Source organism: Triturus cristatus, chromosome 3_2, assembly GCF_964204655.1.
Source record: "Triturus cristatus chromosome 3_2, aTriCri1.1, whole genome shotgun sequence".
Classification (NCBI taxonomy): domain Eukaryota; kingdom Metazoa; phylum Chordata; class Amphibia; order Caudata; family Salamandridae; genus Triturus; species Triturus cristatus.
Window position 1 is genome coordinate 1061567130 of NC_140584.1, and position 18067 is coordinate 1061585196.

General features: G+C 45.7%; 1 protein-coding gene across 4 annotated transcripts in view; it reads left to right on the forward strand.

The window, feature by feature from the left end:
* The window catches only part of GTF2IRD1 (GTF2I repeat domain containing 1), a 1036986-nt gene that overhangs the window by 869331 nt on the left and 149588 nt on the right, over positions 1-18067 (forward strand). For all 4 annotated transcript variants that reach the window (XM_085649787.1, XM_085649789.1, XM_085649788.1 and 1 more), the window contains one exon: positions 12742-12819. In XM_085649787.1, the coding sequence (XP_085505913.1) occupies positions 12742-12819 (78 nt within the window). The remainder of the gene's footprint in view (positions 1-12741; positions 12820-18067) is intronic.

The window sequence follows — 18067 nt, forward strand, 5'->3', positions numbered from 1 at the left end:
CAATTACATAAAAGTATCTTTGTAATTTGTGAATTTGGCCAGGTTTTGTTTTTGACGGTGATTTATAACCGATCCCTTTGTGAATTCAAAAATTTCTTCTATTACTATGTTCCATTATTCTCTGTCTCACTCAATCACCCTTTAGCACTCTTGCCCTATGCACGTTCCTTCGGGAGCAACCTTGTCTTATTTATTATGAATATTGAAATTTAAATTGCTCTAAAAGAAAAGAAATTTACAGTAATTTACATACTGGATGTTGTTCCTTCTTCTTCTAATACTGGAATGTTATATTTAATATTGTGAGCCTTTCAATAATTTAGCTCGCGACTAAGTAAATGATTTAACTAAGTGAGCATTTTTCTTGCTCGTTTGTATTAATAATTGGTTCAGGACCACTGTTTTTTGTACCAAGATTACACCCAGGTCCTTGTCTACTGGGTTACCCCATTTTTGTAATGGCCACCTTTTTTCCTCAGCCAACCACTCCCCCGGAGAGAGCTTTACATTCTCTTGACCTCCCGAGGGTATTGAAGTTATATCTTGCTAGGACCCTGTCGCATAGAAAGTCTGACAGGCTCTTTGTCAATTACGGTCAAACGAATACCAGTCTGGCTGCCTCAAAGAGGTCCATTTCTAGATGGATTGTCTCATGTATAGCCTTGTCTTATCAACTGTCTCACAAGGTTCTGCAGGGTAGACCAAAAGCACACTCTACTCGAGGGAAAGCTTCAACTGTAGCTCTCCTTCGCAACGTTCCCATGTCTGAAATTTGCAAAGCGGCTACGTGGTGCTCAGTACATACTTTTACGTGCCATTATTGCCTAGATTCTGACGCACAGGCCGACGCCCAGGTGGGGCAGGCCTCTTTGAGGAATTTGTTTGCATAACTGCTATGCTAATGTGATATTAATGCATGTTCTAAATGCTAAACTGCTCGTCCGCAAGACTTTGGGTATGGGCTTGCTACTCTATTAATAGATTATGACTATTGATGAGTATCCCCTGGATGAGAAGGATTAGTTACTTACCTGTAATCCTAGTTCTCATCCAGGGGTATACTCATCAAAGTCATAAGCGACCCACCCACCACCCCGGACGAGCATTTTTTTCTCATTAACTTGTTGTTGCAGATCTACTCAGGTGCAAGTGCACCGTCAAAAAGAACTGGCCCAACTGCCACCTGTAGTGCATCATGGGAGCAGGGGGTCTCCTGCATGTCTTAAAGGCACGGTCCCCCTACTCTAATGCCTTAAAGGCAAGGTGTCAGTTTTCTTTGTTTCTTGATACTCTACTGCAGCCTACAGGCAAATGCCTGCAATTACAGGTTTGCTTTATGGCAATAAAGCATTGTTGTGTGACAATTGGCTTTGTGCTTCCTTTTCCTTATGGGTTAGGGGGTACTACAATGCAAACCTATGTAATTTACAGCTTTGCCATGTTTGAAACATTTTTAGGCTGCATGTATATGTTTTCACATATGCATATATATGTATATATATGTATTTTCTATATGATCCGGGATCCCGCACATGGGCGGGGATTATTCATAGATTATGACTTTGATGAGTATACCCCTGGATGAGAACTAGGATTACAGGTAAGTAACTAATCCTTACTGTCCCACCCCTAGCTGTGACTCCAAAGTCTGTTAGCTTTTGAATAAGGCAATATCAGACATTTTCAGAAATGTAAATTTCTCCTTCTTCCTGTACTAAAATGCACGGAGCTCGCACAGCGTCCTCTGTAATTATTGAATAATAATTTCAAGAACAAGTTTCAAGGAAACTGATATAAGATGTTATGTACAATAGGAACTGTTTGTCCTTCAAGCTTGATAAACCTACAGCCAATAAATAGAAATTTAAGCGTACTCAGCCGTGGCGGATAATTCCCTTCTGTAGGAGAGTGGCATCGACTGCATAGTTGCCCCCAACTTTTTGCTGATGTTTTGACTGTTGTATGACTCTAGCCAGGCTGTGGCCCTGCTATCCAGGACCCCAGCCTATCTGCTTCTTCTCTAAACTGATGTGAGAAACCTAGGTACAACCCAATTGGATACTGAGGATACCCTGTCAGCCCTTGTAGATGGTACTCTAGGTACCCAGGGCATGGGTCCCTCAGAGGCCTACCAGGGCTGCAGCACTTGTTGTGCCACCCTGGGACAGCCATACCAAATGACACCACCAGACCACTACTGTAGTCTGGGTAAGGTGGTGCTTGCATTCCCTTACAGGGATACAGGTACCCTGTATCCTACCTATGTACAACACATGTATTCTCATTGGTCACCCCTCAAGCAGGCCTTGCTAATCCTACAAGGCAGGGTGCTGGGATATGTGTGAGGGGGACCCCTACCTGAGTAGGGCCCCTCTGCAACCCTCGTAAAAACCATTGCTGGGTTGTTTGTAGTGTAGCCATACCATATACTCTTAACCGCATTATAAGTATATCGCGATAGTGTGATAACTTGAGAATGGCTACACAGAACCATATCATGTTTGGTGTCAAACATGTAGGAATCATAACCCCAGTCCAGTCATGGGCATGAGGGCATGATACCCCCCTGCTAGAGGGGCGATATGGGAAAAGCGGCAAAATTTAGACACCACGTATCACAAAATGGATGCTACTCGCCACCCACACGTCTCTGCCTGCCTGTTGCTGGGCAAAACCCCAGCCTCGGCAGCTGGACAATAGGGATCCTGTTGCAGGGAGGTGCCAGCACATTCCCAGACAGGCTATGTGGATTGGAACTGGGTGGGTGCACCATAGGATGCCTTTCAGAGTTGCACGTAGGCTGCTACAGCACCTACATTCTGCATACACCGCCTGGAACCGGTTCAGGGGCATCCTGCCCCTTGCCCAGGCAGGAAACACACAAAGGGGAGAGGGTGTAGCCGCCCTTTCCTGCCTAACCTCTCATTGGTGGACACTGAGCTGGACACTCCCCTAATCTTGTGGATAAAGGTGAATAACGTGTCCCCAGAGAATCAGATTAATCTTGGACTTCACAGACCTGACCTTCGACGAGCTGCTGCCCAGCTGACTGAAGAAATCTCCCTTGGGGTAAAGGAGTTACCCCCCTGCTTGGCAGGCACCTGAAACACTGCAAGTGACCCGGTTGGAACTTCGCTGCTCCTTCGGACATCGACGACTCCTCTCAACCTTGAGGTGGGTTTCCTAGCATCCCAGAGGCCAGTGAGCGTGCCCAGCAAGTCTGAGCACCATGGACCGCGTGGGTGCCGAGATCCCCAATACCCCAGGATTCCGGCCACCTCTTGCGTAGCACACGACCCTGACCAGTGGGGAAGTTGTGCTTTGGCCCATTATTGAGCCAACCTCTCAGCAGCAACTGTGCCAAAGATCAGCGCCCTAGTTCACTCCGGTGGCCCGTGGGCGCCCTTTTACGAACTCCAAATTGCTGCCTCCTGCGGTCCCTTGTCTCTCGACTTGTGGGCCCTAGCGGAGGTCAATCTTTACTTTTAAGAGTTCCCCTGGTTGCTCCAGGCCTGCTCTACAGTCTCCTCGACGGAGGCCTCGCTCAGACCTCGTGGGTCTGCACCAATAGCTGATTTGTTCATCTTGCGTGGGTTGCGGTTGCCAAGGCTTAGTGGATCCAATCCGGACACTAACACCGCAGCGACCCTCATCCTTCGTGGGACAGTCGCCCTCCAGAAGCTGTACAAAAGGGGATGGTGATGGACAGGGCATCAGAACCAATCAAACACTCACACCCAGTCAACAGATCTGGGTTTGATCCATCACCGTTCTTTAGCCCACTCTGCCACCCCAGTTCAGACATGGCCATATGCAAATCAGTCTGACCCTGTGCCTCATGGGAACAGTCCAGCCCGAACTGCCACGCCATGACTTCCCTGGACCGGAAGCTGGCCTTTCTTGAAGCCTCCCGGAGCCCGTGGCTGCAGATCCAAGCTGCACCTTTTCCACTTGAAGCACCCGACATTGAAGGGCTCTTTTCCTTGAGCTCCCTGGTCACTGTGCCGTGACCCAGACTCTGTCCCCTCTGCTTTCAGGTTCTCCTCTACAAGATCTACAGCTTCATTCTTCACGGTATCATCAACGCTTTTGGCTAGCAGCAGTTTTGTACATTTTCCCATTGAAAATCAGCCCGCGACCCGACATCGAAAACGACCTATGCACCGGCTTCCCTGGGGCAGGTAACAGTGGTACCTCGGTACTCTCGTGGTAGTGGGCTCCTCAAAAGCTTAACTCTAAGTTTTTAACTTTGAACTCCTGCTAGAAGTGTCTTTAATCTGTTTAAATCAAACCGCGACATTCTCAATAGGCTTTAATAGAGATCCCGATAGCAGCTATTACCACTGCACGCGCCTCCCGTGGGTCCCCTTCCTCATCACCTGGGGTGGATTCTCAAGGGGCCAGCGATCCTAAATGCCCTAGGCATTGTCTGAAGAATTGTCGTGGTTCTTATACCACTTTTTTAATATATGGTTTGGTCCCCCCCTGGGGCCCTGTGATTCCAGTGCTATTTATTGTATCTATAAATGCTTGTTTGAATTGTAACTTTACCTCTAGCCTCATAAAGAGACTTGTGGGATTCTGTCTAGAATAAATACATATATTTTAGATATATATACCTGTGTGGACTACTCTTTCATTTGGTCATTCAAGAGGTTATCTATGGTAAAACAATAAGCTTAACACTCCTTCAAGACTTAGCCTGAAGGCTGCTCTTCACAGCTACCACTAGGATAGCTTTCTTTAAAGGTTGTCTTTTAAACCTATCACCTTAAGAGTCGAATTGGACTGGTGCAAGGTGGCCACCATAACTAGTGACCAGCATATGCCAGGCCAACTTCTCACACCTTCCAACTCCAGATGTCTCTTGGAAAATGTGAGTAGGGGTCTCTGAGAAAAGCATGACTTAACTACTCAGATTTGACTGTTAAATGAGTACCAAACCAACGTTTGCGGCGCCATATCGTGTAGTTCCTATAAACCTATATAGAATCTGCGCATATAGACAACATACACTGTAGGATTGGAGTCAGACTGTTTCTGGACACCCCTACAGAATATGTCAGCCTGTATACCAGTTATCTCACAGTGCCATTAGATATCCCTCTTACCAAGGAGAGAATAGTTCTTGGCAACTATCGAACTTGACAACCCTGATCCCTCAGAATCGTGGAAACAGTGCCACTTTTCGCTTAGTCACTCGTGCTCACTTTGTCTCATAGAGATACACAGAATAAACGGTGGGGACGTATTTCAATAAGCATTTATTGAACCAGCGTCATTGTAGTGTAAAATAGGTGTGCTGAAACAACCATTAGACAGTAACAGATACAGAGTAAAAGGATGGTAGATTTCTACCATCGTGCTAAAACAATGAATTAAGGCAAGTATGTAAAATACATGACAATAAAATGCGTACTCCTACGATGCGTCCCTAACTTGATGTACCTGAATGTACCTAGCATGTATATGGGTGTAGAGACAAGAATCCTTCTAGGATAAATGTAACCCCATTACCTGAAGTGAGAGACTGTGGGACCCCGTCTTGGTCTCGAGTTGAACACCCCGGAAGGGATGTCAGACCACTGCGAGCTGGAGTCTCTGCGTGCAGGAGCCTCAGCATTTCATGTCTGTGTGTCGGCATGGAAGTCCTTTTCTCCTCTGACTATCTTAGGAAGAGATGGTGTGTATATACTCAAGTGTTTACCCACTGGGGATATACCTCGCTGTGTCATGTTGGACTGGGATGACGGAAGGAATGACCCTTGTACATAGTTTTTATGCAGGAGATGGTAGGCCTGCTGTCCTGCTGTAATTCCAAGAATCCTCATGCATAATGAATGAGGCTTAAGCTTTTAGGAGAAGACCTCATGTCATCTTTGGACATTACCGTAACTAGGTAAAAGGTCAGTACTAAGAATCGTTATGTAGTGTAATGGTAGGGAGAATATAGGTGAAAGGTTAGGTGACTACCTGAGCCTAAATTGGAATACCTATATGGAACATAACACCATAAGGATTTGCAAACCTCAAACTGCTGCTAAAAGCACACATTTTCTTCACATTTGTGTGGGATAAAGTTCCAGAGTCTACAGGGATCCATAAACCTCCTATCACCCAACATTCGCTCACTTGTCTCGATAAGAATGGCACATACCTCCTATCTAAGAATTTGACTGCGAGCAGTTCTTTAGAATGCAAAGCAGTGTTCTGGGCTTTTTGGAGTTTCTTACAAACAAGCTCCTTTGGAAATCATTTGTGGCGACATTGAACTCTACTGCAGCGCCAGCCTTGAACAGCTCTACTTCTATATATGTGCAAATAAAATGTATAACTTTTAGGTAGTAGTGATTGTTAAACAAGCTGCTATACAGTCATTTCACTGATTCCATGAGTGGAAGGACAAACTGCAGGATTTTTAGCAAAGTGCTTTCCTGTCTATACTCTCAGTCTGTATGCATAACCAGTAGAGGTCTTGCACATCCTGATGGCGTAACAATCTCCGTTTCTTGGTATGTACTGCTTGAAGAGCAGTCGCCCTATATACAGGGTCAAGTGTTCGTCAACCACTATATTCTGGTAGAGTATGGGTAACCGTCATCTACCGAGACACCGTCTCTGTTAACTGTCTAAAAACTTCATTCTGAAATGCTGTGTTTTGTTTAGATGGCAGAAGTATGATTAGAAATCAGTGGGTGGATGTGTGCGTGTGTGACATATGTCAAAGAAGTGGAAAAGCAAAAAGCACTTATCTCTCGCTGCTGTGATTCACAGACCTTTTCCAAAGATGCCAAAAGAGACAAAAAAGAACAAACTATTACTTCAACTTGCCACATATGCAATACCATAGCATACTTCATGAGATGAGGGGTGGTGGATAAATAGAACGCATTTAAAATTGTCAGTATTTTAAACAACTACTGTTTTCTGTAGGAGAACAAGATTAATCCCAAATAAGAAACAATACCTCTGGGTACTGTTGCAGCATGCTGCTTGTAATAAAATGATTCAATGCCACGCCAGGAGTAGCACTATATAAATGAAATCATAACACAATACCGTGCATGCCAACATTTTGAAACTGGAAAGAGGGAGATTTTGGGAAAGAAAAATCAGGGAAATCTTGTTTTCCCTTTGATCTACATTACAGCTGAGACAGTTTTAGGAAGGCAAAAGCTAATATAAAGCCATATCAGAGTTATAGAGGGACAAAAACTAAGCCCAGGCACCAAAATTAAAGTGTCCCCCTTAGTAAATCAGAAAACCTAAAATGTAGCCCACATTTGCACATCGGGCCACCATACCATACGACAGTCCCACAATTAGGGAAAAGCATTGGCTAAATATGCAGCCCACTGGGCCAATCCTAATGAAAACGAAATTTCCTTGTAGTCCATTCGATTCAGGACATTTTGTTTTCCCCAGTAGAGGCTATCTCACTTCCATGGGGATCCAATTGATCCCACGTACTCACAGAGAAAGCAAAATGTCTTTAAAAAATATGCCACCCTGGGGAATCAGCCCATACGTCACATGGGCTGGCCCCCTGCAAAATTTGATCACCATTGTTTTCCCTTGGAGGACCTATGGCACCCTCCTTGACGGCCTGATCACACATCCTAAGGGAAAATAAATATTTCTTCAAACAAACATGCCCCCAGGGGGTCGGCTTGTATGCTAGAAGTGCAAACACCCCTACAAAATTTGGCTGCCATTTTTTCTCCTTGGGGGCTAATTACACCCTTCTTTGGGGTCCAGTTGTGGTCCTCAGGGGAAACAATATTTTCTCCCAAAAATGATGCTTCCCAGACGGGTCAGCTGGTATGCTAGAGGGTCTGTCACCCCCTCCCAAAAAACACTACATGCATAGCTTTAATTCCTGCTTGTGGATCCCAGACATCCTTTGAGATCCACCAACTAGGAATTTGTTTAAGGAAGGCATTGCTGGAAATGGGAGGCTCTTCCTTTTCTAGCGGTGCATCCTTCAATCGTCGGGGCTGAATGGGATACAGGATCCTCATAAGATGTTTTTCGGAGCAACTCACTGCCCCTTCCTCAATACTCCGGTGGGGTTTGAGAGGTCAGCGCCTATGGTGCTCCAAGGTCACAGATGGGCAAAGGGAGGGGGATTCTGCTTCAGCCCCAATTTTGGTGGGAAAAAAGGAAGCCAAAGGTGCAAGCGCCAGATATCCCTCTTAAACTGTCCCCAGTGAATACCATAGGCCTGAGAGGCTGTAAATGGGAGGGACCCAAGCATGAAGATGGGAGACGTTGAGGCTTTCCGGAGCAAGCATTAGATTCTGGGAAAACTAGATTCTGGAAGTTAAACATATTAACCAGGCCAAAGAAAGTAAGATTAAGGAGGTGGACATTTGACATGGTTGAGGTGTCACTAAGATAGCTTCATGGGTAGCATGACCAGAGAGGTAGATCTGGACCTGACCATGTTTGAATGTGCGATCAGTATCTTAGCATATTTCAACAAGAGCGCTGTCAAAAGGGCGGAACAAAAATTGGGTTAATTAATGTAAACTAATTCGAAGGAGGGTAAAGATGATCAGAGCCAAGATAAGTGCTGCCATGATGTGATGGGTAGGTGCTCAGGCTTACTGGTCAAGCACTGGTGTGACCTTGGAGAGCTAGAAATGAGAACACAAGGTTAGATCCAACAGGGTAAACCATTTTGAACCACCTAACATTTCTTTAATCTAGGGAAGCTGGTGCACATCTACCCAAATCTCATTATTAAGTCTGCATAAGTCCCTGAGTTCTCCACATTTCTTACACATCACAACTAATGATGACAACCACACTGACGATCCAATGACCCTCTTTTCACAAAGCCCAAGATTTCCTTCTTGAGATCATCTCTGATACAGAAAGAAACATTCCTCGGCTTATGTTTCATTGGAATGGCACCGCATTTAATCAACAATTAAACAAAATCTTCACTCTTAACAAATTATTCAATACCATAAGAAATAATTCTCTGTGAAATCATCCAAATATGTTCAAACGTTTGATAGCAACATATATTTTTCCTACAATCCTCCTCCCTCTGAATTCTAAACTATCTTTATAAATCCTTGCAACTCAGTTCTTCGACCCTCGTGTGATGCTGGAGCACCATCAGATGGTTCAAGTTGTCAGTTTATCCAAGTATTGTGAAGCAGTTCTTGAGTAATCATCGTCATCCTAGCTCCAGAGGCATATATGATGTGGTCTTAGTTGGCCATAAAACTGTGGTGCACCTGCAGTTCATATGTTAAAACACAAACAAATCTGTTTAAATTGAAGCACCTGCAGTGATGTTCAGGGGTTAGTACTTTCAGATTAAACACAAAAGAACGAATATTGGCATGTGCGCTTTGCCATGGTGAACTAGTCAACTCTTTAAAATAGATTACATTTAAAAAATAATTTCTGTATTTTTTTATTTTTTAATCTCTGTACCTAAAGGATGTGCACAGGTGTGCACGTTGTCATGGTGTGCTAATCAATTCTTGGTAATGTTGCAACTTTGCGTGTCCTACTCCATGTTTGTCTGGGATGTTACTTGACACAGCTCCTGAGGGACTTTACTGATTTCACCCCAGTACTGACAGAAAACCTGTAGCTCCTTTCAGGACTGTCACCGAACTCTGGAGCTGATTACCATGGCGGGCGGATCGCCACCGGTGGTGGCAATCCGCCCGCCATCGTAACCTGATTTACCCACCGGCAGATTACAATGGTGGTGGGTAATGCGACGGACGGAGAGTCCGTCCGCCGCTTTTCCTCCGGTCGGCAATCGTTACGATTGCCTGCGGAGCTGGAGAACATGTATGGTGGCAGTGCCTAGCAGGCACCGCCACCCATATTATGATGTGGGGCCTTTAAGGCCTTTCCATGGCGGCGATGCCGCCATGGAAAGGCTGGCGGAGATTTGCTTTGGGGGCCTGAGCGGGCCCCTGGGGGGTTGGGGAGCTGCACTTGGGGATACCTATGGTACGCCCCTACATTGCCATGCACAAGGTGACAGGCCCCGCTTGGTGCCTGTCATGTTGTGCATGGCAATGCACAACATGACATGTTACCATTGCAATGTTAAAATGCCTGATGTGACCGCAGCGGTGGCGGTCGCATCATAATTGGGGTGGCGGAACCGCCGCATGGCAGGCGGGCGGTCCTGTTACCGCAAGGGAGCCCGCCATCCTAATCACCCCCTTTGTTGCTGTGTTCATGTGTTCATGCTTCTAATTACGTGTGACATTAGGAAGCTTTTTGTAATTTTCCAAAGCTGTTTGATGATGAGGCTTGTCTCACAAACATGCGTTCCAGCCGACTGTGAAACTTCTCTGCCCCAACGGAATAATGCATCATTTTGAAACACAAATGAGTTTCATGGTGAAAGTTGGAATTTCGCTGGTCAGCTGTGTAAAGAAAATCCAAAAACCCCTCTAACACCATAGGCAAGACCAATCGCTTGGGGGCACATGGAGGTGGCCAGCTATGAAGAAGGCTGTAGTCTGAGGCAATTGTGACTAGGTAGCCATAACCCTCAGGGCTCGATCCAATAGAGAGGTGACTTGCCTGAAGAATCTTCGCCAATATTATCTTGTAATGATGCCACTGGATGCAGTATTGTAATGTTTCTTTACATCTTTTACTATCAAAGTCAGAAGCCACCTACTGTGACGAAGTTGCTTCAGATCCTACCCGATTTTCCTATGAAGGTTCAGACAGACACTCACAGGCAAAACATTCCACACTTTGAAGGCTAACATTCTCCTCATATTCGTATAACTTAATAACAGTATAAATAATCTACTACATATCTGAAAAGAATGGCAGAGTAATTTCTCTAACTCACTCCACAGTTTAAATGTGATGTGTGGAGAATTTTAATTTAGAACAGCGCCAATGCTGGCAAATTCAATCAAAATAGAACTATAGTCTAATCATTTACATACTGAACATTCAGTGGCTTAAGCATATTGTTGTCACAGATGAGCTTCTGTCAGTAATGAATGGAACCCAGATGTGTTTGGCCAGCAATGTGTTTTCATTCATGCTCATTAGCTCTGCAAATATGTGAACTAGAGCCATTGCTATGGGGCCACTCAAATAACCATGGCAATGTGCAGATGCAACATGAGCACTTCACTAAGCTGCATAGACAAACTGAATTGATATAATTTATACTTATTGACTCTGATAATGTATAATGTGACAGAATTAATGCTGCAAAGAATTCAAAGTTTCCACAGCAGTGGGCAAGATCGGCAGCAGATTAAGTCAGAAAGGCACAAATACAGGGCAGGCAAAAGAGAAAGAAAGGGACACTTGCCAGTACAAAGAAATCAGATCAAGAAATATAGGAGGGTAATGTAGAGCATACCTTGCCTTATATGGAGAGGAAGGGCATTCTGAGTGAAGGATGCATCTTACAGACACTTCCAGAGGGAAGAAAAAACATTGATAGAGTGAGTCTCTTGGGGAGAGGGGAGCCAATCACAGTGTTTGGTGCCTCAACTCAGAAGGGTCAAACACTAGTTCACACATCAAATCCAGGATTGAAGATTTGAAAGGGATGGATATGGCATGGAAGTAGAGACACACATTGAGTCTTGGTGAGGAAAAGCAACTGCACCTGGTACATCATCATCATCATCATCATTGCTTGAAAGAGAGACGAATAAGGAGAGGTTGTCCTCCAAGGCACTTACCAGTCACATTGTCTTCCACCTCCCTGATAAGAGAATTAAAGAAAAGAGGGGCCATGGGCATCATGTCTGATACAGCACCGTCATAATTTCTAGAGTGCCTAGTAGAGTCCATTAGCCCTGGAAGTCATTGTGTAGAAGCCTGATTAGGCAGTCATTTACAGATTAGTTTCTAATCAAGATTTTTCCACTTTTTTTCTTTAGACATGCTGCACATCATCCACAATGCTATACAAAAGTGCCAAAAACCATTAGCAAAGCCAATTGATCACAAGGGTGAGAAGTATTGGCTATGACAATCATCGTTTTTATTAGCACTGAAGATCCCCCTTTTTTTGGGGGGGGGGGGGGGGTTCGTAGAGGTGAAGTAATTGGCTTGGAAGTGCTGTTAATACCCCTGCTCACTCCTAAAAAATAAGCAAAATGCAGCGTGAAGCGGGAGACTCGATGAGAGGTAGACTGTGGGTGAAGAAACAAGGTAAAGCTACTGGAGTTTGTCCAGGTAGATGTTGAAGAACGCAAGGGAATAAGGACCAGACAGTTGTGAGGATAAAATTCAAAGGGCACTGCAGTGCAGATGAGAGCCCCAGGGACTGATTAAAGCACGCTAAGCGCTTAATGTTAGTGAAATAAAAATAAGGCCTCTAGCATTTGGGGCTCGCCATTTTTGAAAAGGAGTAAGAAAGGAAGGTTGGTGAAAAAAGCAGGATAAGCTATGTAGAGTAAATACATTTCATAAAGCAGGCTATAGATAATAAGCTTAGTTTAGATATATGAAAGATGAAGGATAAAGTATGACCAAAAGCAGTTTAACACTGAGGAAGGGAGCTAAAGTAAGGAATTATTTGTTACCAGGGCAGCAATAAGAGACTCCTATATATAGTACCCATGACAGTATTTGTCTTTATTTTATCACCTCTGATTGCTGCTGCTAGTACAGTGATTAAATAGAGATTGTATTGTGTTTCAACGTATTGTCTTGTGATAAAATCTGCTTGGTCACCCAAAATGTTAATTATTGATTTCTTTATTTCAGATGATGATGATGCCAACAGACTTGGTGAGAAGGTCATTCTCAGAGAACAAGTAAAAGAACTTTTTAATGAAAAATATGGTAAGATTTCCAATTTTTTTTTTCCAGTTTTATCTTTTATGCAAACAATTGTTCTTTTCGGCAGAACTCTTGTTATTCCCATAGTTAAAAAGAAAATCAGTTTGTAGTTGAAAATTACAAAACATTTAAATTCATTATTGAGATTGTGAGAATTGTTTGGGAATTATTGGAACAACAACTGGATATGGAGTAAATGGTTAGTGATAGGAAATGTGCAGGTATTTGGCGGGTGTTGAAAAGGAACTCAAGGAGGCACCCATTCCCCACAGCTGTAAGATGGCAAAAGTTAAGAAAGCAGTACAAGGTGACACAAGGTTGGGAGTTTTGGAGAGAAAATGTACAAGTGGGAGGTGGAGAAGGGGGAATGAAACATGGTAATGGTGTTAGCTCCTTTTAAAGTGAACTATACATAATAATGTAAAGTTTAATTAATTTGAGCAATATACAAACCGTACAAATGCGAATTTGGATCTAATTGAGATTGAATTAACCCAAAAAATGATGATTTACATTGTTAATCTGGAGCTGTCCTCAACTCAGTTGTTTTTCTCCTGGTTTGCTCTATACAAATGCTGATACATGCATTGGTTTTACAGAAATAAACATTGTGGATTCTTCTTTTAATGATTTATGCAGTCTCTGGTAATTTCCTGTTTGTATAACATTAAAACGCTGGTAGGTGGCATGGTTTAGCTCCGCATGGCATTGTGCATGCCAGAGGTGACATATGTGGTGTCTATATAGGCGCAACCCTAGTGTGCTTACGTCAGTTCTTTTCCTTCCGTGCCAGTCAGTGCAGATCTAGAGAGAGCAACCCCCAGTCACTATTTGACTGACCTTTTCTCCACCTTTTTGTCGAAGATTTCTTCTGGTATATTAGGTATATCCGCGGGGAAGGCTGATTTCAAGCCCTATGGCACCTGTCACCAGCAAATGTCCGTGACGGATTTACACCTTGTCTGCCTTTGGGGCCTCAGGCGCGACCATGACACCCAGACCTGCGTCGATTGTCGCGTCATGTACCCAATAGCCTTGAGGGAGTAGACCCTCGAGCCCCTTGCTGCTCTATGTGCGACACCGTGACATCTCGAACCCGGTCAAAGGGAAGGGCCCGGAAACGGTTGCGGAGCCACTCCAAAAGCTCATCAGCTGAGCGCTCGGGTAAGTCACACAAGAAAAAGAGCAAAAAGTTGAAGATGCCTTTGACTTTGCTTCGTCCATTGAAGTAATCCAACAAGACATGGGAGAGACCTGGCTACTTGATTGAGCCTGCACCTGGGCCATCTACTCACCTCCCGAGTTTCCAGGAGCCAGAGTGACCCCCACCCATCTCCCTGAATTTTATGAGACCACGCACCTCATATTTGGGTGCCCCGTTCCGGCTGGAGTGCTTTTGTGATCCACAGGCTCGGGAGAGGCCCCTACTGGTCTTCTGCGGCAGGTTCGCCTTCACCACCAGTCGGACCCCTTGGCTCCATGGATGGATCCAGACTGGATTCGCCTTATGTGTTTGACCCACTTCAACCTTCCCCGGCTCCACAACCAACATCTCAGGTGCCGCCGGATGGGCGTCATGCGACACAGATTGGGGGCAGAACACCCAGGTCGAAGCCTATACCCAATTCCTATGGGCTAGGAATTGGGGATAACTGAGAGGGTCCAGTGAAGCCTAATGAATACCAGTCCCTAAGTGTCAACCTGGAGGAGGATTTGGCAGGTGCCAGTTGGCTGGACATCTCTCCAGATACTGGCTTGTTCTCTCCTCCTACCAAGGCTACAGAGAGGGGAGCTTCCTTTTCTCTGGTGGTGAGGAGGGCAGGGGAGGTCCTGGACCTTTCAGCTGCCCTCCATGGCTGCAAGACAATCGTCCTTCTGGGAGTCGCCCCTTCTTAACTGCTTCTTCTGTTTAACCCACCCCTCATGGACGTCCTACACTGTGTCTGGTCCAAGCCCTACACAAGGTTTCCTGTCACCATTAGCCTTGCCCAGGGAACCACAATTTAATCGCCCAACAACCCACCCCAGAGGGCTTAGTGATCCACACCTCCACTTCCAGAGTAAATCCTGGCACATTCCCTAGCACTCCAGGTGCTGCCTGTGGTCTCGAAGAAGGCTCGGACCATACTCTCCCAAGCTATTGCTGATGGGAGACATGATGGTAAGTCTGCCATATGTTGTAGGCTGGATAGTATTGACTCGCTAGGCAGAGTGGTTTCATCGTTGGTGGCCATTGGGCACCATTCCTGGTTGAGAACGACTGGCTTTTCTGGGGATTGTCCAGGCCTCGCTCATGGACATGGCTTTTTATGGCTCCAGTCTCTTTAAGGACAAGAGGGACTCGGCGCTGGAGCTTTAAGGACTGCAGAACTACAGCCCCGTGCCCACCCCAGTCTGTCTCTTGCTCCTTTCAAGGCCACGGAAGGGGCTTCCAGCTGCATATCTACCCGCCTAGCCACCCTAGCCTGCCGGCTTCCCAGCCCTTGGATGGTCGAGGACACAGTACTCACAGACCTCGTGGGTCAAGTAGCCAGAGGTCGGGCCAGTCCCTACCCTCCAGCAGCCACAGCTTCCAAACCTCTTAAGCTTGCCCTCTGTCCACTGGAAGGCAGGATACATCAACACCTGTACCACTGGTGGTCGATAACATCCGGCCGCTGGGTTTTCCAGATTCTCTAAAGGGGTTACTCCCTCCCCTTTGTGACTACCCCTCCACCCATGGCACCCACTTGCGACAGGCTGATGGAGAACCACATCTCTTTAATCCTCCAGGAAGTGGTGGCTCTCTTGGCCAAGGGAGCCACAGAGAGTGGGCCGGCATCAGAGGTAGGTTGTGGTTGTTATTCCCGCTACTTGCTGTTGCCCAAGAAGGAAGGAGGCCTTCATCCTATTCTATACCTGTGCCCTCTCAATTTCTTCCTGAAAAAGGAGACATTCAAAATGCTTATCTTTCTCAAGTCCTGTCTGCCCTAGACCCAGGAGACCGAATGGTAGAATTGGACTTGCATGACGCATATTTCCATATTCCCATCCTGTCTGCCCACATGTGTTACCTGCAGTTCATGGAAGGCCATGAGCACTTTCAGTTTGCTGTGCTCCCCTTTGGCCTTACCAGTGCCCCTCGGGTGTTCAACAAAGTGATGGTGGTGGTTGCAGCTCATCTGCAAAGATGAGGGGTTCCAGTCTTCCCCAATCTCAACGACTGGCTGTTGAAGGTGAGCTCGCTCTAGGCAGTCGTCTCCCACCTCCATACTATAGCGGACCCCCTGCACTTGTTGAGATTCACTAGAAATGTGCCAAAGTCACACCTTATCCCTTCTCAGATTCTCCCCTTCATTGGAACTGTTCTAGAAAACTGCACTTTTAGGCTTAGCCTCCAGAGCAGTCAGTCACGGATATTCAGGCTATGAAATCGATATTTCAGCCTCTATCCTGGGTTTCAGTGACTGACTCTGAGGCTGCAGGGCCTCCTGGCCTCCTGCTACTGACGCATGCCTGTTGGCATATGCGGGCTCTGCAGTTGGACCTGAAGTTCCAGTGGGCACAGCATAAAGGGAATCTCTCTAACGTGGTCCAGATCTTGGAGGGCACTGCAAAAGATCTGCAGTGGTGACTGACGGACCGTAATTGGGTCCGTCCCTTCCCCAACCATATCTGACATAGTGACAGATGCGTCACTCCTGGGATGGGGCTGCCATCTAGGAGAGGTGGAGATCAGAGGACTCTGGTCTCCGGTGGAATATAGACTCCACATCCACTTGTTGGAGCTGCATACAAGCCTATTGGCATTGAAAGCCTTTCTACCCTCTTTCGGGGGAAGGGTAGTGCAGGTGTTCATGGACAACACCACTTCCATGTGGTACTGCAACAAACAGGGTGGGGTGGGGGCGTGGACCCAGTTTGAAGAGGCCATGTGCCTCTGGACATGGCTGGAACATCAGGGCATTTTCCTGGTGGTTCAACACACTCTCTGAATGCCAGAGTGGATGAACTCAGCTGAAGCTTTCTAGCGGATCACGAGTGACGTCTGCAACTGGAGGTTGTGCAAGGTCTCTTTCAGTAGTGGAAAGAGCCTTGGTTAGATCTGTTCGCCTTGGTCAAGAATGCACAATGTCAGCAGTTCTGCATGCTGGAGTTTCCACGGCGGTTCTCGCTCGGAGACGCTTTTCGTTTCAAGTGGAGCTTAGGCCTCCTGTATGGCTTCCCACCAATACCACTCCTCAATAAGATCAGGAACAACCAGGCCAAAGTAATCCTTGTGGCTCCAGGCTGGGATCAGAGAGTCTGGTATCCCAAGCTGTTGAGCATGTCCATAGGGCCTCAAATCAGACTTCCCCTTTGGGAGGATCACCTGTTGCAGCTGCATGGGAGGGATCTCCACCCAAACCTGTCAACGCTCCGCCTTCATGCGTGGAGATTGAGTGGCGACAGTTGACAGCTTTCAACGTTCCGCCCAAAGTCTGTAGTGCTATTTTGGCATCTTGCCGTCTCTCCACCAAGACGGTATATGCCAGCTGCTGGAGCAAGTCTGTGGCAAGGCGTACAGCCAAATATGGTTGACCCTTTTTTCTGAACCCCTTTCCAAAATGTTGTTGTTTTTCCGTACCCTGGCCCGGCATAGCTCTGCATTTTTTGCATGTCGAAGGGTTATTTATCTGCTTTTTACACCTTTCTGCGGATGGTAGGTCAACCTTCCCTCTTCAAAGCCCCTGTTGTAAATAGGTTTTTAAAGGTTTACAACACGTTTCCTCCGGCTCCCTTTATTATGCCTCAATGGGGCCTTAACTTGGTTCTTACCTTTCTAATGTGTGCTCCCTTTGAGCCGCTTCATACCTGACCTCTTAGGCTCTTCACCTTCAAGACGGCCTTTCTGGGGGCGATTACATCTGCCAGGAGGGTCAGTGAACTGCAGGCGCTGTCATCTCAGCCTCCGTACATCTCAAGTTTCAAGTTTCAAAGAATCTTTATTCGAATTGTAACAACTCATAAAAGCACATCTTATAACACACGAAAAAATCTAATTTCCCAGTAAAAAACATACAGATTAAAACACATTATTATGTACACATTTCCATCGTTCTACGCGCATGGACAGCAATCTTTTAAAAAGTACAAACACGAAAAATGATTTCCTCATTTTCAAGTGTTAACAGTGCCTGATAAGATTTGACCAAACTAATTGGTCTGAATTTTTTAAAATAAGAAATTAAAAACCGTTTTGTGTATTTCGAATAGAAATTACAGAGAAAAA